The sequence below is a fragment of the Podarcis liolepis genome (genome assembly GCF_965112155.1).
Source record: "Podarcis liolepis genome assembly, chromosome: 7".
Lineage (NCBI taxonomy): Eukaryota > Metazoa > Chordata > Lepidosauria > Squamata > Lacertidae > Podarcis > Podarcis liolepis.
This window is the reverse complement of record NC_139561.1, coordinates 68724733-68746990: the sequence shown is the minus strand read 5'-3', so window position 1 is coordinate 68746990 and position 22258 is coordinate 68724733. Positions and strand designations below refer to the sequence as shown.

The 22258-nt window shown below is 47.6% G+C and overlaps 1 protein-coding gene across 3 annotated transcripts in view; it reads left to right on the top strand.

Annotated features, from left to right (window-relative positions):
- ASAP3 (ArfGAP with SH3 domain, ankyrin repeat and PH domain 3) overlaps positions 1–21744 on the top strand; it is an 83794-nt gene extending 62050 nt beyond the window's left edge. For 2 of the 3 annotated variants that reach the window (XM_083512133.1, XM_083512132.1), the window contains exons 13-27: positions 1523–1571; positions 2551–2738; positions 4196–4329; positions 5772–5866; positions 6034–6214; positions 6612–6697; positions 9362–9477; positions 10197–10264; positions 11324–11431; positions 12631–12874; positions 13772–14045; positions 14819–14990; positions 16148–16270; positions 16996–19944; positions 20386–21744. In XM_083512133.1, coding sequence (XP_083368259.1) covers positions 1523–1571; positions 2551–2738; positions 4196–4329; positions 5772–5866; positions 6034–6214; positions 6612–6697; positions 9362–9477; positions 10197–10264; positions 11324–11431; positions 12631–12874; positions 13772–14045; positions 14819–14990; positions 16148–16270; positions 16996–17070 — 1913 coding nt within the window. In that variant the 3' untranslated portion in view covers positions 17071–19944; positions 20386–21744. The remainder of the gene's footprint in view (positions 1–1522; positions 1572–2550; positions 2739–4195; positions 4330–5771; positions 5867–6033; positions 6215–6611; positions 6698–9361; positions 9478–10196; positions 10265–11323; positions 11432–12630; positions 12875–13771; positions 14046–14818; positions 14991–16147; positions 16271–16995; positions 19945–20385) is intronic. The other variant, XM_083512131.1, reaches the window with a different exon arrangement.
- The last annotated feature ends 514 nt before the right edge of the window (positions 21745–22258 follow it).

The window sequence follows — 22258 nt, the reverse complement described above, 5'->3', positions numbered from 1 at the left end:
AGCATGGCTAACATCAGTTTATTGGCATTTACCTAACTCTTAAAACTCATTTACCTACGGGTTGTTGTTGTTTTAAAACAACCTAATATTTTCCTAAATGTTATCAAGAGTATTGATAACATCAAGCAGTTTTTCTGAAGCAAAACACTTGCTGCTCTGTAGGTTGCGATGAACTTTGCCCCAGAGGTCAGCTGCAAATCAGTTTCATCTGAAACTCTGAAAAACAAACATTTAAATATGTTCATTTTTTAAATAGTGACTTGCAGGGGGTTGTAACTTTTTTTAAAAAAATATACAGTTTATACTAAACCTGCAAACATTTTCCATTCTTGTAATTCATATAAATATCATTGCCCACTCCACAATATACAACGATGCATAATAAATAAGAAAATGCAAACACTTGAACTGTATCTTGGAAATCTGTTGTTTCAAAATATCACAAACCATATCATTTCTTCATGAATCCTTCAGAATTTGCCTTCCTGGAATTGTTGTAATATATTTTTTAACCTATCATTGAGAACTGTGAACTGATGTGAAAGCTACAAATATATTTGCCTGACTTGGTATGTATTAGTCACATGTAAAGGGTTTGTTCTTAACTATTAGTTGGTTGGTCTTTGGTTGATTTGCAGTAGATCACCAAGGACACATCACTCCCAGTATTCTAACAACAGCAACGACTCTTACCCATAAACAAAAACAAAACGAAAAATAGAATTCTGAAATGAACAAAACTTGGGTGGAAGAAACCAGGACTGTATTTTTGTGTGAAAGGACTGTGAGCACATTTCTGCTACCAAATACAAATTCCTGGGCTGAGACAACACTCACAGGTGCCCTGTTCTTTAGATCTGTGTATGCCCACCCACTTTATAAGTCTTTTTCTTTTTTTGCATGAAGTTTCACATATATGTTTAACATTTCTGCTCTTTGCTCTTTATGCATAGAGGCTGGGGACTATGCAGGGGTTGTCCCAGCCCTAGATTGAGGGACTGTCCAGGATTTGGCTTAATGCAGATGACAAACCCCTTTAATTTTCCCTGATCCAAGCAGCATTGTCCTACAGCTACTGCTGTCCCACAACTTCTCCTCCATAAATCCAGAGATTCCTTATGCAATTGATATAGATCTCCTATTCGGATTGTCGAAGTGTAGGGAATCTCCATATTTAGGGAGGAGAAATTAGGGGCTGCAATAGCTGGAGGAGGGTTTGTAGTCTGCATTAAGCCGCAGTATGAACTGGCCCTGATATTCAGGCAGCTGCCAAAGAGTCTAACGCTACCTACCATTTGGGAACATGCATTGGGGGGAAGTTCTTTGCAGCTGAGATTGCAAGATTCCTGGACTGAGCAGCTGGATGGCCACTGAGCTCCCTTGCCATTTTAAAATACCATGAACTCTGGTTGTTGCTGCTGCTGCTGCTGCTGCTGCTGCTGTTGTTGTTATGCTACAAGCTGAGGGAAGTTTCATGCTTCTTTTTTACTCTTTCACCCATCCAAGTTTCCTCTCCTTGCAGATAACAGGACTTACCACTTCCAAGCAGAGGATGAGCACGAATGTATTGTGTAAGTCCCTTGCTGCTTGTTCTCTCTGCCTTAGGCCTCCTGCCCCTCTGGTTGGGGAAAACTGCTTGTAGCATTAGTGAGGGGAACAAGCATTTGCTAAGGGGGAAATAAATATGTTCTTACTTCTGTTCCTGCTGTTACATCCCTGGTTTGTTTTGGGTTTTTCTCTTCCAAAGGGCCCATTGCTCAGTGGTAGAGAATCTGCCTTGCGTGCAAAAAGATACCATGTTCAACCCCTGTCATTTCCAGATCCTGGTCTGAAATCCTGGAGAGCCGCTGCCTGTCAGTTTTCCCCAAAGTATCCTGGGAATGATAGTTCATGGAGGGTACCGAAAGCTAACAGGAGACCCCTGTTCCCCGCATGGAGCTACAGTTTCCAGAGTGGTTTAAGAGTCCATCCCTCTGCCCAAGAAACACTAGGAATTGTAGCTCTCTGATGGGAACAGTGGTCTCCTAACAGCTCCCAGCACCCTTAACATGCTACGGTTCTTGGGAATCATTTTGGGAAGGCTGTGAAAGTGGCAGGACCACTGCTTTAAATGTATAGTGCGGGTGAGATGTCAGTGTGGACAATATTGAGATAGGTGACCCCAGTGGTCTGCTATTTCGAATGCCTAGTAACTTTTCATCTTTAGGTAATGGTATCATAAGATCTGGAGGGCAATATCCTGATATTTATAAATAAAGCAAATCTGTTTTGAAACGTTACTACCTCCCAACACCGACAATTATTTTTCCCATGAATGAAACAACCCAAATTTTATGTTTTGTGTGTCCGTGTTAAATTCATATTACCTGTATTGTTTGTTTTTTTAATTCTTGAATGTTACTGAAGTATGCACTCTTGTTTAAAGAAATGAAAATATTTCTTTAAATGTAAAAAAAAGCCTTTCCTTAGTGACTGCAGTGACGAAAGGCATTTGTCACCTGGCCTGCGAATTAAATGGTTTCCTGATGGTTGCTCTTTCCCACGAACCAGGTGGGTGTCGGTGCTCCAGAACAGCAAGGACGAAGCACTCAGCAACGCTTTCAAGGGGGACCCAGGGGGGTGCGTGTCTTCGGCTGGCAGCATGGCAGATGGGGGGCTGCAAGAGCTGACCAAACTCATCATTGGCGAGGTGAAGAACATGCCAGGCAACAGGCAATGCTGTGACTGCGGAGCCCCAGGTAGGTGCAGCAGGGATGGGTGCTGCAACACAGCATGAAAGGATGTGGATGCCATTGCCTTGTCCAGAGTTTTCCAGTACTTTCCCCGCCTTAAAATCGCAGCAGGGAGAAGAGGAATGCTTAACTGAGCAAAATCCACCTTTGCTCTGCAAAGCACACCTGCATTTTCAGACCATGAAGTCGTAATTTTCTGGAAGGAAGATTTTAGAAAATCTCCAGAGATTGCTGCTTTTGTGTATGTGGTAGTCCTTGGCTAGAGGATGTCATGCACGCTACATGGTATACTGTAAACTGTGAAATAAAAAGGTAAAGGTAAAGGACCCCTGTCAGTTAAGTCCAGTTGCGGACGACTCTGGGGTTGCGACGCTCATCTCGCTTTACTGGCCGAGGGAGCCGGCGTTTGTCCGCAGACAGTTTTTCCGGGTCATGTGGCCAGCATGACTAAGCCGCTTATGGCGAAACCAGAGCAGTGCACGGAAACGCCATTTACCTTCCTGCCGGAGCGGTACCTATTTATCTACTTGCACTAAATACTTAGGCAAAAATATTTAGAGAAATCTTTAGCAGTGATATGGATATTACTACATATCTGGTGTTTGGTACAGACATATCTGTAACATTTAATGCCATTAAATTCACAGCAAAGGCTGCTCAGCTTTAGACAAGGACATGCGTCCATGTTTTTTATGTACAGGGGTTGACCGTTTTGCACACGTCCAATTGACATGTGGGTCCTTTTGGACCCAGAAGAGGGTGTGGTGGGCTTATGGGCGCACCACCAACACATGCAGGGGCCAGGAATGGACCCCCTATACAAAATGGTTGCCACGTGTATGTTTTTATTTACTGTGTGGGTCAAGCTTTTATTTTTGTTAAGAAGTTCAGTTCTTAAGTTGTTTGGCTACAACTGTATTTGGTTGCCTTAAAAAAGGAGTTCATTTGATGCAACCTCTTACAAAATCCAAGGCCCAAGTCTCAATAAGCTTTCTGATCCAATGGGAATATTTCCTTTTTTATTATTATTAGTTTTTCCTTTGTTACTCACAAGTATATCTTTACATCTTACTTTATCTTACAATTATACATATTCTTGTTTTTAGAGTATGTTCGTACTTATTACTGTCATAGATCGACAAGTATTACTGTACACAAAAAAGATGCAATTTTATAATCATAATATTCCTCATAAATGAATGACTTCTCTTCCATTTTGTACTAATAAACGTATTGCCTATATTTGTCCAATGGGAATATTTCCATGTCAGCCCAACTGAAATGGATGAGGGCTGTGCCAGGGAGTCTCTCAGCCATTGCCTTCACTTCCATGGGGCTTCCAACAACTTGTACCCACTGTCCTTTTGTAACCTGCTTACATGTCAAGGTGGGAAAGGAATGAGTCTTGGCGGGGAGAAAACGCCTTTTTCATGTAGCATCTCTGTACTTGGCTTCTCTCTCAGATCCCACGTGGCTCTCCACCAACCTTGGCATTCTGACATGCATCGAGTGTTCAGGGATCCACCGTGAGTTGGGGGTGCACTACTCCCGAATCCAGTCTTTGACCCTGGATGTGCTCAGCACTTCTGAACTGCTGGTAAGCACAAAGGCTGTGCATTGGAAACAGAGGGCCCCTTTCCCCACTTCTGTTTTGCCTCCTTACTTCTCTCTTTTGTAGCCACACTGCCAAAGTTGCTTCCTCCATGGTGGCATCAAGTTCTTTGGCATCCTGAAGTCACCGGCACAACAGTGGGAAGCTAAATCTGGTGTAAAACCAGGTATTTTTGTGCCTACAAACGGATTTTAAATCTAGCAAGAACCAACTAAGTGCTCTTGGGGTTGGTTTAGATGAGGGGTAGGGGATCTCTGGCCCTACAGGTGTTGCTGGACTCCCAACACCCATCATCCCCAGCCAGCATAGCCCAGTGGTCAAGGGTGATGGGAGTTGTAGTCCCAACAACATCTGGAGGGCCATAGTTTCCCCAGTCCTGCTGCTTTAGATCTCTTCTTGCATGACAGTAGCTGCTGTGTCCCTAAGAGCGACACATTGTCTGTAAAGTGACGCCGCTGGGAAAGGCAGAAGCTTGATAGCCCAAAATAGGAATAGGGAACCTGTGCCCCCCCCCTAAAGCTGCTGGACTCCAGCTCCCATCAACTCCAGCCAGAATAGTCAATAGTCAGGGGTGATGGGAATTGTAGTCCAACGTATGTTCCCCACCCTGGCCCTAAAATAAGGAAGGAAAGGTTCCTTGTGGAGAATTAATCAGGGACCCCCTTTCCTTTTTATACTCTATGCCTTTTCATACCTTCAGGGTGGTTGTGAGGACTTAAAGTATATATTGGGTTAAAATGCCGTCATTTTCTTTTAGCGTAGTTTAGATTTTCAAGGATAAGAGAAAGTAATCAAAATGCATAAACATATTCTAGAAATGTAGCCAGAGCAAATCATCCCATCACTAGTGCTGCCCAAATGTCTGAGGCAACAAATACAGAAAGTTAAGCAGCAAAGAGTTTCCTGAATCCTCTTATCCCTGTCCTCCTCTAATGGCTCCCTAAACAAAAGAGATTTCACTTGCTGTCCGGAGTAGAGAATGGTGAGGGGAGGCCTTTTGCCTTGGATTACCTTACCAATTAGTCAAATGGACACCTATGGGAAGCTCTTCTACCTACTGTATTATTATTGTCACATGGCATCCTTAGGCAGCACTCCTCTGATGCCTGCCCTGGGCCTCCTTTTCATTTTCTACCCCCCTGGCCAGAAAGTTGGGTCTAGCCTATGTTCCCATTTCCCACAATGCCCTGTTTCCCTGGGGCATTGTGGGGAGTGTTTCTAATGGTGCGCTCTCATCGCTTCTCAGAGCACCACTGATCCTCCCAAACTATTGTCAGGAAGCCTGGGAAGGCCTCTTAAAACAGAAGAGGGGGCCTGGCAGGGAGAGATTTTGCCCAGGACCTCCCCCCACCTACCCACCCAAAGCCTGTATGTCTTTGATGCTTCATGGAGATACATAACACCAGTTCCTTTCCTTGTTCTTACAGCTGGCAGTCAGCATTGGCAATGCCAAGTTTAATGAAGTCATGGAGGCCACTTTGCCAGTCCCCGTTAGCCCGAAACCCTCCTCAAGCAGTGATATGTGAGTAGAAACTGAAACGAGCGGGGGGGGGGGAGTGCATTGGTTGTTAACCAGAAGGTTGGCGCTTCGAGCCCACTCTGGGACACGTGTGGGCAGGGTTTCCTTCATTGCAGTGGGTTGGACGACAGGTGCCGTGTTTGAGACCTCTCCGTCTTCCCTCCATGCAGGAATGCCCGGAAGGAATTCATCATGGCCAAGTACATGGAGCGCAAGTACGTTCACAAAGCGGCCAGGGATGAGCCTTGCCGCCTCTGGGAAGCAATCCGGAGCAGGGATCTCCTGGCTCTGCTTCAGGCCTTTGCAGAGGGCCACGACCTGTCCAAACCTCTAGCCAGCCCCGAAGGCCAGGTGAGCAGAATAAAACTGAGTGTGGGCGCAGGGGAAACACTGGAACGAGGTGTGAGCCATCACTTAGCTAGCTGGAAGCATTTCGGCATCACAAGACCCCATAAATAATGGCCTGCCACATTATAGTGGCTGGTTTCCCCAGCCACTCCAGCTGGCTTACATCATATATAAAACATACTAAAACATCAAACATTAAAAACTTCCCGATATAGGAGTGGTTGGTAGAGGCAGGGAGCCCAAACAGTAGAGCCAACACCCAGGCAGCTTACACAGGATTTCCTTTGACTTGTGGTTGGTTGGTTTTTGTCCTTCCCCCACCTCATCTGACTTGATCTATCAGAGCAGAGCTCTAGCCCAGAAAGGTTTGCAAAGTATTGCCTCTTTGCCCTTCTCATAGGAACCAGGTGAGCGGGCTTTGCATCTGGCTGTGCGCTATGCCAACAGGACCTCCCTCCCCCTGGTTGACTTCATTATACAGAACGGGTAAGGCTCAGCGTGGGGAACTCTCCACTACCTATAGACAAGGAGGTATGCAGGAAGGCAGAATTCTGCACAATTAGGTTGTGCAATTAGGTTCAGTTGGATGTGATATCACTCTGCCTAATACAGTGGTACCCCGCAAGACGAACGCCTCGCGAGACGAAAAACTCGCAAAACGAAAGGTTTTTTCGTTTTCGAGTTGCCTCGCAAGACGAAGTTCCCTATGGGCTTGCTTCACAAAACGAAGCTTGCCCCGGGGACAGCGGGTCTTCTCTTTTGAAGCAAGGGGCGGCGGGGAGAAGCGATCTTCTCCCCGCAGCCCCAGGTCCGGGGACAGCGGGAAGCGCTTCCCGCTGCCCCGGACCTCTCCCCACCGCCCCTTGCTTCAAAAGAGGTCCGGGGACAGCGGGAAGCGCTTCCCGCTGCCCCCGGACCTCTTTTGAAGCAAGGGGCTGTGGGGAGATTGCTTCTCCCGGTGCTCCGAAGCCGGGCGGGGGGAGGGAACACCTACCCCCACCGCCCCGCTTCGGAACGCTGCTCCGAACACCTGCCCCCACCGCCCCCACCGCCCGGCTTCGGAACGCTGCTCCGAAGCGGGGCGGGGGGGGGCGGGAACACCTTCCCCCACCGCCCGGCTTCGGAAAGGTGCTCCGAAGCGGGGCGGGGGGCGGGAACACCTTCCCCCACCGCCCCGCTTCGGAACGGTGCTCCGAAGCGGGGCGGGGACGCGGGAACACCTTCCCCCACCGTCCCGCTTCGGAACGGTGCTCCGAAGCGGGGCGGGGGGGGGCGGGAACACCTTCTGAAGGCTGGCGGGGGGCAAAAGTCTTTGTCCCCCCTGCCTGCCTTCCCAGGGGCTTTTAAATCGCCCTTGACAGCGGAGAAGTCCTCCGCTGTCCCGGGGCGATTTTAAAATGCCGCCCGCCAGCATTTTAAGATCGCCCGGACAGCGGAGAAGTCCTCCGCTGTCCCGGGGTTTTTTAAAATGCTGGGGGTGGGAAGAAAAGCCCTTGTGTCGTCGTCCCCCAGCCTTCAGAAGAGGTGCGGGGACAGACTGTCCCCGGACCTGGTCTGAAGGCGGTTTCCCTAGGAACGCATTAATTGATTTTCAATGCATTCCTATGGGAAACCGTGCATCGCAAGACGAAAAACTCGCAAGACGAAGAGACTTGCGGAACGAATTAATTCTGTCTTGCGAGGCACCACTGTAGTGGGCACAGCTGGTGGGTGCTGATGGAAATGGGGCCACTGAGAAATCAGGGTCACTTTTAAAGCACGTGGCTTCCCCCAAAGAATCCTGGGAAGTGTAGTTCATAAAGGGTGCCAGGAATTGTAACCTTGTGCCAGGGAACTGCAGTTCCAGGAGCCATGTGCAGGAGTGTATGGTGCAGACGTGACCAAGGAGGAGTTATCAAGCTTGCTTAAGGGAATCTTGAGTTTTGCAAAGGTACAAAATCTTTAGACGCAAAAACTTTAGACACTGCCCTCCCAAATAGCCTGATAAGAACTGAGCATGCTCAGTGGGCACAGAATGTGAGAAATGTTAGAAATATAAAACTAGAGGCGTGGGGATAGAGAAATGGAGTGTCCTGTTTGGAAGGAATGGCTGGCAAGAACCCTGAACTTAGAGGAACATAGAAAGCAGCCTTAAAGGTAAAGGTACCCCTGCCCGTACGGGCTAGTCGTGTCCGACTCTAGGGTTGCGCGCCCATCTCGCTTAAGAGGGGGCCAGCGCTGTCCGGAGACACTTCCGGGTTACATGGCCAGCGTGACGAAGCTGCTCTGGCGAGCCAGCACCAGCGCAGCACACGGAAACGCCGTTTACCTTCCCGCTTATAAAGCGGTACCTATTTATCTACTTGCACTTAAGAGTGCTTTCGAACTGCTAGGTGGGCAGGAGCTGGGACCAAATGACGGGAGCTCACCCCGCCGCGGCGATTCGAACCGCCGACCATACGATTGGCAAGTCCTAGGCGCTGAGGTTTTACCCACCCGCGCCACCCGCGTCCCACAGAAAGCAGCCTTACGCGAGTCAAATCATTAGTTCTTCTAGCTCAGTATTGTCCACACTGACTGGCAATGGTTCTGCAGGGTTTAAGGCTAAGGTCTTGCCCAGTTTTACATGGAGATGAGGCAGACTGAACCTGCGTCCTTCTGCATGCAGCCTCTGAGCTGTGGTCTCTATACCCTCATTAAGTTTAGTGTGTTATTGTCGATGCAGGTCCCATTTGCAAAACGTATAGGTGGAATTCAACTAAAATTTTGCATTAGTGCAAGGGGATTTCCCCTCTCCTCTCCACCTCCATTCCATGCACATAATATGCCTCCCCAAAATCTGCTCTGGAGGGTGGAAGGAACCCCTAGAACAGATTTAGGGAGAGACTGTTCTGTTGCACAAGGAGAATTTCTGGTGCTGATGGAATTATCTGCTTAGTGCTGCGTTGCACACAACCCCAAGACTCTGAATTTCTGGCTAATTCAGACTTCTTTTCTAAAATAAGGACAGGAAGGGGGTGACTGAAAAGCCTGGAGAGAGGAGATGGGCATAAGGAAGATTAAGGAGATCTCCCCTACAGCCATGAGAACTGACAAACTAGGCTTTGTGTTTTCAGTTTCTTTTTAAAAAAACACCTGGATTTTGCCCTTTGTTGTCTTGTCTGTGTTCAGGGGAAATCTGGACCGGCCCACTCCAGATGGGAGCACAGCCCTGCATTACGGGGCCCAGTATAATCAGCCCAACTGCATCAAGCTCCTGCTGAAGGGGAAAGCCTCTACAAATGCAGGTAGGATATGGCCCCCAGGTGACTTCCTCTAAGCACACTTCTCTCCAGGCATGCACAAAATGAGCCTTGGTTTGGTTATTTCACGCACTTTATACACTGCTTGATTGCAAAAAAACATCAAAGCGGTTTGCAAAATAATAATAATAATTAGACCATAAAATTTTTGGTAAAAGCAGTTAAAAACAACAATTTAAAGTGTTCCGGGAAAAATTGATGATAAACTAAAAGCAGGTTAAAACACACATCGGCATTCTGGATAAGCTCGCCTAATCAAAAATGTTTTTAGCAGGTGCCGAAAAGAGTACTTGATAAGTGAAGGCGCCCGGCTGATGTCACTAGGCAGGGAGTTTCAAAGTTTAGGTGCCGCCACACTGAAAGGCATTATGTGGCACCTGTAACAGGAGCAGTTCTGCAGATTGAAGCGGATATATATGGGGTAAGGAGATCTTGGAGGCAAAGTTATGAAGGGCTTTCTATACTGATAGCAGCAACGCCTTGAACTCAGCCCTGTAGCAAATCAGCAGCCGGTGCAGATCTGTGAGCGAGGTGTTATATGCTGAAGCATTCTGCACTAACTGCAGCTTCTGGCTCAATTCAAGGGAAGCCCACATATGTCAACAGCTCTATGCCCTCTTTCAAGTGGGGGTAATATATTGAAATGCCCCCTTCCCCCCTCCACACCTTCTACAGCCTTGCTTTGTTTTTCTCTCTCTGTTCAGTAAATGCAGCTGGCGAAACTCCTCTGGATGTGGCGAGGAGGTACAAGCATGCCGAGTGTGAAGACTTGGTAGGTTGGGGGTGAAGCTAGGGGTCATCTGTGAAGCATTGAGAGCCAACATGGTGTGATGGTTAGAGTGATGGACCTGAGACGCCAGAGCTCAATTTCTCATTCAGCCAAGAAGCTAGCTAGGTGATTTTTGCAGCAGGCACTATTTGCTGCCCTAGCCAACCCCTTGGGGTTGCTGTGGGGGTTAAATAGGAAGGAGAGAATCTGATATGTCATCTTGAGCTTCATGAAGGAAAGGTGGGCATTATCACTGCCCACGGCCACATTCCAGACAGGCAAAGGCATTTGAGGAGGGTGTGGCTAAGGACTGGTAAGGGGTGTGGCTTGCGGAGGGTCCTTGAGGTCCAGGCAGAGGGGACCCTACAAACAGTGCTTGTTAGCGAGCTGGAATTGACTGGCTATGGCTACAGTCCTAAGAACATTTACATGCATGCCTACTTAATTTAATCTGTATGCCACCTTTCCCTAGTTCAAGGTGGCATGCAACATGGAGGAAAAAAATACATAATCACAACGTAACAAGAATGATCACAAACAATAAATGAAACATCAAAAAATATGCAACCAAATTGAGCAATTTCTACGTAAATTATAAGATATAAAATTAAGATATAAAAAAAATCAGTAACAGCAACCATGCCCCCCCCAACAATACCCCTGCCCAAGAGTCCGTTCAGCAGCCTCAGCTTTTGTAGCTGGAGTCAGTCAAGGTTCTACCTTCCCAGGCCAGATGGAAAAGGTCTGCAGGGAGCATGTCTTCTGGGACTCACAGCCAAGATGGCTTCTGGTCTCCACATTTCCTTGGTTGTTGAATCCATTGAGCCTGGTGGGACTTACTTCTGAGTAGATATGGTTTGCACTGTTAGTAGCAGACCCATCGTTGCCTCCTGTAGCATTTGGAAGGATTCCAGTGCATGATTTCTTGGGGGGGGGGAGGGTAAGCCCCATTGTGTCCCCAAGCGTGCTAGGTTTTGCAGCACTACAGCACTTGCAGGAACCAGAAGGGTATTTCTCATTGGTAAACTGACGACGAAGTCTCTGTGTCCTCTTTGTTTACAGCTGGAGCAAGCCCAGGCGGGGAAATTGGCTTCCCAGATACACTTGGACTACGACTGGGAAACCCCTCAGGAGTTTTCTTACGACAGTGAAGATGAGCTGGATGAGAAGGTGCTGTGTGTTAGGAGCTCTGGCTGTGTTTGTCCTATTTCAGAAGTGGGAAGCCCAGCTCCCATCAGCCCCAGTCAACATGGCCAGTGGTTAGGGATCATGGAACTTGTAGTCTGTCCTATGCAGTGTAAATCCTCTGAAGGTATTTCTCTGCAAACCAAAGAACTGAAGCTGCTGTAAGGATGTCTTGCCCTCTGGTTGCCCTGGTAAATGACGTCCTGTGGTTGGGAAACCAGAGGGCACATGGTTATGAAATATGTTCCCACAAGATGCTATGAGGGTTTTAAAAGATGGTCCGGCATTCATGGAGGGCAGGCTAAGTTCTACCTCCATTGTCTAAGACGAAATGTTTCTGAATACCAGTTGTTGGGAATCACAAGTTTGGAGTGTCGCTGTTGCACTCATGTCCGACTTTTGGGCTTCCCATAGACATCTGGTTGGCCACTGTGAGAACAGGATGCTGGACCTAATGGGCCTCTGGTCTGATCCAGGAGGACTGTTCTTGGGTTCTGAGGGCTGGATCTACATGGCCAGCCTGGGGTTGTACAAGGAAGGAGCTGGTAGAAGCCTTCAACAGGTTCATAAACATTGCATCCACAGTCACAGCTTGTCTGTAACTTCATTGCAAGGTCCTCCACCTGTCTAGACTGGCTCATTTCTCTCACCCCATTACTTTCTCTCCAGCCATGCACCCTCATGGTTTGAGGTAGTCTGTCTCCGTTACCAGCTGAGAAGTATCAATGGGAGAGCTCTGTTGCCTTCATATCCTCCTTGTAGGTTTTCAGGAGGCATCATGTTGGCCACTGTGAAAAGTGAAGTAGATGGGTCTTTAGCCAGGGCTCTTCTGGTTCACTCCTTTAGTCTTCGCTCTTGCTCTTCAGATGTGCACCAATTTCGACACCATTTGCTGCCTCAAATTGGAATGTGCTTTTGAGCCATGGAGAGGCCCTTAAGACTCAGAGGAAGGGTTAGTTTCAGGAACTGGTCCTGAGTGCAGTGAAAGAAGGGAATGAGCATCTAGTACAGTCTTCTTCTGATGTCATGCGCTCCAGATGTTTTGAGACAACAACTAGTATGGCTCAGTGGTGAGAGATGAGGGAAGTTGTAATCCAACGAAGTCTGGGAGGCACTAGGCTGGGGAACAGTGAGCTAAGAGGTATAGGGATATTGAAACAGAGCTTTGCTGCTTTCTCCGATAGGTGAGCCCACTGCAGCGGTCTTTTGGGTCTTCATCGTCTCCGACCACAGGCCAGCCTGCCCTCTTCCCTCCAAACAGGTGGAGTTGCACAGGTATAGACATCAGCAACAAGACCTATGAGACCATCCTGGTCCCCTCACGGCCTGGCCTGCGAAGCTCAAAGAGTGAGGAGACCCCACCACCGCTGCCAGTCAAAAATCCCACCAGAGGGAATTCCAAGACAAAACCAGGGCAGAGTGCTTTGGGTAAGTAGAACCAAGCAGTGACAAGGCTGAATACATGCTTTGCACAAAGGTGTGCATCAGAGCCCTAGTAGAAAAAGAGCAAGTCTGTTGCAATTGGAAAATGAAGTGTGTATACACACAGAGAGACACAAATTATACAATATCTAAATTCAGAATGTGGGTAAAACCCATGTATTATATTTACGTATATTATACATACTGTATGTGTGTCTGTGTGCATTATATTTTAGATTATAGCCAAGACTTCTACATGGACATTTTCTTGGGGCACATTGGCTGGAGAATTGAATAAAATGGAACCCATCTTGTGATGAAATAATTTCCCCTCACAAAAATATTTATTATGTTAAGTTTATGTGTACAGACATACTTTCTGATTCTTACATTTTGATGTTTGCATATCTAGCAGATGTTCTTGCCTTCAGTTTTGCAGTCAGTAATGCCCTCCCTGTAATCGCCAAACTCCTAAGCAGCTGCCTGTGTGCTCCGAGTAGAAAGATCTTAACATCCATTGGGAGCTTGTATCCAGTATCTCCATTAAGCACTAAAATCATTGCCTGATACCTTCTATTTACTGCTCACTCCTTCCAGGTATGAAAAAAGTGTCCAGGATATACCCAACTAGGTTTTACTCCTAATAGACCCATTAAAACTAAAGGGCCTAAGTTAATCATGTCCATTATCATTAGTTACATCCATACTATACATTTAAGACACATGGCTTTCCCTGAAGGATCTTGAGAACTGCAGTTACGGGTGCTAGGTATAGTTCTGTGGATATAGATGACTATGGCTAACATTGACTACAACCCTCCATCCTTCTGTTTACTTAGCCAATGTAACTCTGAGATCTCTGTTTCTGCTTCAGTAAGTAATCCGTTTCCCATTTCTTTCTAGACCCCTCAGAGTCCTTGCCTCAGTCGCCAGATGTCCCTGAGGGGCGGCACTCGTCCACTTCCAGCGTTCCTGGAATGCCAGATGGGGGCACGTCCCGGCAGCCGTCGAACTTCCGCAATTCTGTGGAAGTCAAAGGCACAGCCTACTGGGAAACCTGCTCCGAAAAGGAAAGTGGATCCCTGCGCAGAAGATCGGACCCCAGTCAGGCAACAGTGCTACAGCCTTCTCCTGGGACCTCTCCAGAACAAGGACAAGCCAACCCAGTCAAGTTCAGGTGAGACCAGGAGGTGTCAGTTGTAGAAAGGCCTGAAAGCCAAGCACCTTGTAGGTTAGCAGCGGCTTCAAGGGCCTAGTCTAAGGTATGGTTACCATAAATGGCCTGGGGAAAACTGATTTTGGCACCACTTGCACTATACTTTTAAAACGGTATCGTACCACTTTAAGCAGTCATGGCTTCCCCCCAAAGAATCCTGGGAAACGTAGTTTGTTAAGGTTGCTGAGAGTTGTTAGGAGACCCCCTGTTTCCCTCCCAGAGCTGCATTTCCCGGAGTTCTGCAGAGAGAGGGATCAATTGTTAAAGCACTCTGGCTTCCCAGCATTCTTTGGAGGAAACCATAGCTGTTCAAAGTGGTAGGATGATGCTTTAAACGCATAGTGCAGGTGGAGCCTTTGCTCCCTTCTGTCCCGCCTCAACCAAACTAATGTTATTTTTAGGTCTGAACTGAGTGCAGACCACCAGGCATGTATTGCTACCCTTGCTCTAGGGCTAGGCTGGAAAACCTCGGGTCTGGGGTTCAGGACTCACACTGGGTCACAGCACTTACCAGCCTTGATCTGCACCTCCCTTGAGTGCTTTTGCCTGGCTGGAATGTGCCCTTGAAGCCTCTTGCTTGCCTGGTGGGGAGATGTGTTTCTGGCTGGAGTGTACAAGGGTTAGAGTCACATCTGTGGCTCCACCCACTTTTGCCTGTGGCGCTGCCCTTTCCTGGCATGCAGGAGGTTCCTTGGCTACCCTTTGTTTACATGCACTTTCTCTTCCCTCTACAGCTCTGAGAGCACCCGATCCTATCGGCGGATCAGTAGTGGCTCGGTGGGCAAGCTGCCTGGCACCCCACTTTCCCCTCAGAGCTCTGGTTGCCCAGAAGAACTGCCTTCCTGCAAGTCTCCGATGCTGGCCCAGACGCCTCCCCCCGTGCCGATGCCAAGAAGGTTTGCCCCGGTGAGTTCTGTGAGATGGTGATGCTGTGGTTCAAACAAGTTTTCCACGTGGTTTGGGATTTCCTCTTGAACACAACATCGGTGACCACTGTCAGCATTCGGTATCTGGGGCCAATAGTCGGTGTGCATCCATTTCAGTAATCGAATCATTGAGAAGTAAGTTCAGATGATAAAAGGCTGTTGTGGAAAGAGGTTGTGGTTGCCCCTAGAGGCTTCAGGCGAAGAGCATGTATGGCTGGTAGGAAAGAATGATGGACCTCTTGTGAGCTTCAAAGGCAGGATGAGGCGTAGAACTTTCCTATGGTGATATGTGCAGGCTATAGCACAGGGAAAGGCAGGACTGCATCAGCTGAGAGCCCAGAAACTTTTGGCTTCTCTTCCTCCTTGAGCTGTTTCCATTCCAGCTGCTTGTTAGAAGAAATCTGTAACTAAGGCCTAATACCTGAGTTGGCTTTTTCCCTCTTCCCTCCCAACCCCTTTTCCTTTTGAGTTGTGTCTTAATTGCAAGCCTTTAGGACAAGAACTCTCTAATTACAGATATTGAAAAACCTCTCCAGGAGGCTTTCCTTTCCTCTTTATCTTTTTTTCTTTTTCTTTTTTGGTTGAAGAGTGGGCAACACGTGCTTTAGTAAATAAATAATAAATTTATTTACTAAATAAAATAAATAAGTAAATAAATAGACATGAGTAAATACTCAAGTCTAATGTGCCATCGAATCTAATGCGCACCTTCATTTTTGCAGTGTAATTTGGCCAAAAAGGTGAGCATTAGATTCCAGTAAATAAGGTAAAGGGGTGCCCAGCAGAGATTGCTAAGAACCCTAAGGCTAAGTGTGAAGATTCAAACAGCTTAACCCACCCCTCCCCCCAAAAAAATCCAAAATAAATATGCATATCAAGGATGATGTAGTCTTACCACATCTGGGAGGGGGAGGTGTCACAGGTTCTCCACTGCTGGCTTGCAGAAAGGGTGACAAGGCTTTCGGCAGGGTTGGGTAACCTGTGGCTAGGGGTGGGTGACTCTGCACCCTTTCATCAATGAGGTGCCTGTTTGCAATTCTGTTTACGCTTCACAGAACCACGGAAGGGCTGTGGCTCAGTGGTAAAAGGGAAAGAGGGTTGTGTAGAACTGACAACTACCGTTTTTCATTTTTGCAGGCTAAGGGACGGCCGAAGAGAGTCATGGCCTTGGTTGACTGCAAGGGGGACAAGGCTCGGGAGCTGACTTTCTCCAAGGGTGAAGTGATTGTGGTGACGCGGGAAGAGGATGATCAAAGTTGGGTGAGTGTTGCTGCTTCCTCCATGGGACAAAGCGAGGGAACACTGTTCCTTCTCGCTTGGGAGGGAATGAAGGAAGGCAGGAGGACGGTACTATCAAAGGCATGTTTTTTCCAACACGGGTGTGTATTTGCAATGGACCTTCCGCACCACTATAATCATTTCCTTGCACAATTGCGCTCTTTCCCTTCTTTACGAGTGATGTGTTGAGGCTCCTTATGTCATACCTCTCCCCTTCCCTTTTCCCTCCCACTAGTGAAATCCATCTTTATAAGTGTGCCCGGTATTCCAGAAATGCTGTTCCTGACATTTCCCCACAGCAGACATCAGAAACTTCTTGTGCTCATCATACTCAGCAGTGGATACTCTGGTCGCTCTACTCAGATTTTGTCTGGGAAGTACTGATGGTTGCTACGGACATGTTGGTTAAGTAGAGATTAGGAGGTTGTCATGGTCACCACTGCTATCGAAAGAGTGAGCCTCGTTGCAGGCATATCCCATCAATTATACAGAAGGAAAAAGAGCGCAGTCACACTCAAAAACAATGAAATGATTGCGGTCATGCGGAAGGTCCGTTGCAGATTTGTACCTAAGAATGTTTTTTTTTGGGGGGGGGATAATAAGGCAGATGCTATGAAAAGTACATTTGCCAGAGCCTCTCTTTCATCTGCCTTCCCCCACCCCTTTTGATCCTGTCTCCCTCTTGTTTCTCTCCCCCCCCCCAACAGATTGGTTTCATTGAAGGCGATGGCACAAGAACGGGAGTTTTCCCCTCCAGCTTTGTTCACCCGTTGCAAGACTGATGGGACCATTTTGTTCACGTTCCAGCTGCAGAGAGGAGTCTGCCTGAGCTGCTTTGCAGACCTAAGGCGGACTCGCCCCATCTCCTTTGAGCCTGCTCTTCTCCATAGGATGCCATCTGCACAATCGCTTCCTTGATCATATCCTTGGGAAGAAGCCACTGGCTTTGGCTTGGCTACTGTTTTCATTGCTGTTGTTAAGCAGGACCAGGAGAAAGACCGGGAGCTCTGCTGATGTTGCTTGGTTGACTTTTTCTGGCTTCTTTTTGCGGCCTCACGCAACTGAGGTATCTTCTCGTTGGCTGTGGAGGCTCCATCTCCAAGTCATCTCTGCCTCCGTTTGATTTTCTCGCTCGAGACCAAATGTACACTTGGGTGGGATGCAGACTCCTAGTGCAGTGTTTGGTTTCGTAGCAATCTCGGCTTCTGTTACGACAGTCACGAGGGATGAGCCCGGCTTCCAAGAGAAATCTGAAAACATGCAGCAAATGCATATATGCTGGAGACTTGGAAAACCAAGCTAGGCCTTTGGCAGGTCTTCAGAGCTACTGCACATCCTGCCCCAGCCCCATGAGGATTCACGTTGCCCTTCCCCCAGTGGAGGTCAAATACCCTACCCTCATGGATCCATTTCTGCATCTCTTCATCCAGTGCAGAGTATCTTCACATCTGCTGTGTGCAGAGGATTCTGGGAGCCTTGGTTGATCCCAACTGGCCTAGTCAGTTGAGAGTGTCCTTTAGGGGGAAGGGCTGCAGCTCAGTGGTAGAGCATCTGCTTTTCATGCATAAAGTCCCAGGTTCAATTCCCGATGGCATCTCCAGGAGGGGATGAAGAAGGCCCCTGCCCGAAGCCCAGGAGCGCTGCTGCCAATCAGTGTCAACCGTGCTGAGCAAGATGGGCCAGTGGTCTGACTTTGCATAAAGCAGGTTTCTGTGTGGCTATATCTGTTAGGCACCAGGTGTGCGCTGCTGGAGAAGTTGGATAATGGTGTGCAAACTCCAGGGCTTGCCTCCGCTATTCACCTTTCAGGGACTGCATTCTGCCAGGACAGCCACAGCTTTCCCATGTCCCATGGAAGTCACTGCCCTCCAAATGAAGAAGATTGATGAAGGGCAGAACTCATGTCTGATAAAGCAAAGCTTTTCAAAGTGTTGGGCACTAGTGGGGGCATCTGTAGCTCTCCTTCAGGCTGCAAAATGTCTTGGGGCCCATATTGACCAGCCTGTCTGCCAGTATCACTAACAGAATTACAGAATCATAGGCTGTTTTAAGTCAGAAGGGAGCTTAGAGGTCCAACCTTCTGCACACTGCAGGAATCTTGCAACTGCAGCATCCCTGGCAGAAGCTGGTTGCACCTCTGCTCAAATACCTTCAGCAAAGGAAAAACCACCACCTCATGAGGCCGTCTGTTCCTCTGTCGAACAGTTCTAGCAATTAGGACATGTCTCCTATTAGCCAAAATCTGTTTCTTTGTGACTTCCACTCTTTGGCTCTACTCTTGGAGCAACAGAGAACAAATGGATTTTCTACATTATGGAGCTCCTGATAACTTCCTGTGGAATCTCTGAGTTCTGTAATGTTTTGAAACTACTGCTGCTCACACTTTGGAAGCTTTTCAGGCTGAATCCAAACTTCTTGTTGTTTGGATTTGGGCACCAGCCACCACTGGGAAGACAGGGAGGCCAACAGTAGGAGGACCTAGAGCCAAGGGCAGATGCAGAAAAGCAATTCTAGTTTTCTCCCTGTCCTGTTCCCTGCTGAGTGGTACAGGGGCTATGGAGGAGGCTGGGAGCCAGGACTGGTTGTCATTAAGAAAGACAGGCCAGTGTGGGCTGGCTGAGAGCAGACTGAGGTTGGTAGGGCAGTACGCCATAAGATCCAGCCCAATATTTTTAGAACAGCTCAGCCAGTTTGGAAAGTGCCCTTGTCCCGTTTTTGATCCTCTCTTGCCAAGCTATGAGAAAAGCAATTCTGCAAGTCTGCAGAATGGTTAAATTTTGAACAAAAAGGAAAGCAGCTGTGGGAGTTGCCAAATTGGCAGTTCTCCCCGACAATGAAATCCCTCCCCAAATCCCACAATTACGTTTGCAACTGTTTTTAAAATGTTACTTTAAAAAAAATGAATAAATGTGAATGTACCACTTCAGACGTTTTAAGAGGTGGATGGCCCATCAGAAAGATGAGTAGATGTCTGAACCCGTGGGGTTGTCTTGCTGATAGGTATATCTGCTGTGGAAATAGCAAATCCAGTTTGGCTCTCATGGGTGAAGAACTCACTGTGACTGCCCTTTTAAATACCACGTCCGTCCTCGCCTTCAAATGCTCCAGTCTGGTTTGACCAGTTTTAAAGAGAAGCAATATCACCTACATGCTCTGGCCCCTTCCCCAGAGCGTGAAAAGTTCAGGGCAATCTTTAAACAGCTGGTTCTTTTCCGCAGTGAGCACCCTGCAGATTTCTTTGCAAAGGATGAATGAATAATGTGGACGCATCAGCCAGCGAAAGCTTTGCTGGTTCCAAAACGGAATCAAACCAGGCCCCAGATGTAAGATGATTTAAACAAGCAAAGTTGTTTTCAGCTGCTTTTTCAGCACCAAGAACAACCAGAGCTAAAATTATTATTTTTGCTCAGCTACCAGCTGTAGATGAGTAGCTTGGTGGGGAGAACATCTGCTTTGCATGCAGAAGGAGGTCTCAGTCCCTGGCATCTCCAGGTACAGATGGGAAAGATTCCCTACCTTAAACCCTGGAGAGCTGCTACCAGATAATAAATGATCCATCTAGCTTGGTTTTTATCTGGCTCAGTGCAAGACAGGCTTTTATGTTCCTTTTAAGTAACGCCTAGTACATTGGGCAGGAAGTCTACCAGCATAGTACCGTATTTTTCGCCCTATAGGACACTTTTTCCCCTCCAAAAATGATGGGGAAATGTGTGTGCGTCCTATGGGGCGAATGCAGGCTTTCGCTGAAGCCTGGAGAGTGAGAGGGGTCGGTGCACACCGACCCCTCTCGCTCTCCAGGCTTCAGGAAGCTATCCGCAAGCCGTGGGAGCCCGGCGCGAAGGCTTCGCGCAGCTCTCCGCAAGCTGTGGGAGAGCTGCGCGACTTCGGGCAGATATCCGCAAGCCTGGGGAGACCGGCGTGACTTCCCGCTGGGCTCCCTAGGCTTGCGGATAGCAGCCTGTTCTGGGGGCTGGGGTCGGGGGAAGCTCAGGCTTCCCCCGCCCCAGCCCCGCGCCTGGGGGGGGGAAAATAATTTTTTCCCCTTTATTTCCCCTCCAAAAACTAGGTGTGCCCTATGGGGCGAAAAATACGGTAAGTATTGTTCCCTCAGCCAACCCCAGCATACATTCTCCAGGAAGAAGGGACGTGGGGACAAGGGGTATTATGCAGTTTGCTCTGTTCATGTCTTTCTGCTTTGTTGTCTTGTGCCCGACAGTCCTGTGGAACTCACTGACACAGAATATGGTAAGGACTAATAGGCCAACTAAGGCCTGTTTCAGTTTGTGGGGTTCCTGACCAAATACATGAATGGAATAACCATTGAGGTGATTGGATGGGACAAAGAAGAAACTCCCATTTTCATTCTCAAACCTGGATTTATGTGTGTATTCTGTGCACAGAATCTGGCTTCTGGCACAAAGTATGCCTACCTAATTATCACAGATCTTCCTCTACTTCTTTAAAAGATAGGATTCTAATTGTCTCAAAGACAAAAAAAGAGGGTGATATAAGGGGGCTGCAACAAAACGTTGCAGTACAAAGTGCTTGTTCATGATTCTAGCCACTGGCTTAGCAATCCAAGTCATTCCTCGCTGCCCAGCAGCCCTTTAAGATCACTCTGTAAATATGTAATTATTGTGTAGTACAGGGATTGCCAACCTTTGGGTCAGTGGGCTACATTTAGAACTTTTGTAAAAAGTGCCTTAGGTCACAAAATGGCTGCCGTGAGGGGCATGGCATAATAACTTTGCTGTACTAGGGAGAGGCTGAGCCAGTGGAAACAGGAAGAGCAAACAGCATCTCTCACATTGTTGATTTTTTGAGGCAATGTGGCACCCTTTTGTGGGTGCCATGGAAGGTACTGGGTACACTGGCAACTATAAGGTGTCATGTTAGAAGCTCCTGGTATAGAAGTTTACATGTTAGCTAATACTTTGAAGCTGTCTGAAATTGAGTTCAGCACTGGGAGCAGGGGGGCAGGACTGTGCTTCATTTCTGCCCAATTTCCCAAACTAACGAAAGCAGGGCCAGTCCCATTGCAGAGTGGGGTGATGGCCTCTGGCAACAGACCCTGGAGGCAGCCCTTTCCAGCCATTCCTCCTGAGCATGCACCACAGGCCTGTCATATACCTCTAAACTAGATTGCTTCCATCAGATTGTCTTCCCAGGCACCTATCTTGGTTTTGTTGCAGAAATTTTCAACCCGGTTACCCCCTCCAAAATTTGTTTGCACTGAATTTAAAAGTACGACACAGGTATTTGGATCTGTGATTGTTTTCTTGGACCAACATAACCCTCGTCGGGTATGGGGCTGATACCACAAGTCTGCTGCTCTCTGAAATACTGCATTTTTATATATAAAAAAGACAAAAAGTTGTTGGGAGATAAGTTGAATATGCCATCTGAAAATGTACTGTTTTTGTTTTTTGTTTCTAATAAAAGTTCTGATTGATGATTTTTTTTCTTTTTACTAGTAATACTTTGGTGTGATTGATGCCCTAGTTGGCTTCCCAACACCATAGCTTTATTTATTTCAAATATTTGCATATCAACTCCTTACACAAGGATCTGGAGTGAAATACAAACAAACCACAGCCATCCTCCTAGTCCTCATGGGCAGTAGCAAAGGAGCAGTAGGTAAGAGAGGGGGAGGGAGGGAGTTGGATGAGTACCTGGCAGTAAGCCTCCAAGCTGCTTAAGGTTAAAAGTTCCTGGAAAGTGGAGAACTTTTGGCCCTCCAGATGTTGCTGTACTACAGCTCCCATCATCCCTGGCCATTCATTGGGCACGCTTGCTGGAGCTGATGGGAATTGCAGTGCAGCAACATATCCCACATCTGATGTAGGGCAATAAAAAAAGATATTTACCTAGTGTCAAAAGGACAATGTTGAAAGTTTTCCTGGGCAGTGCATGTTTCCCCAGATGGGGCTGAGGTTCATTTGATTTACTATCTCGTCACATAAGGTCCCA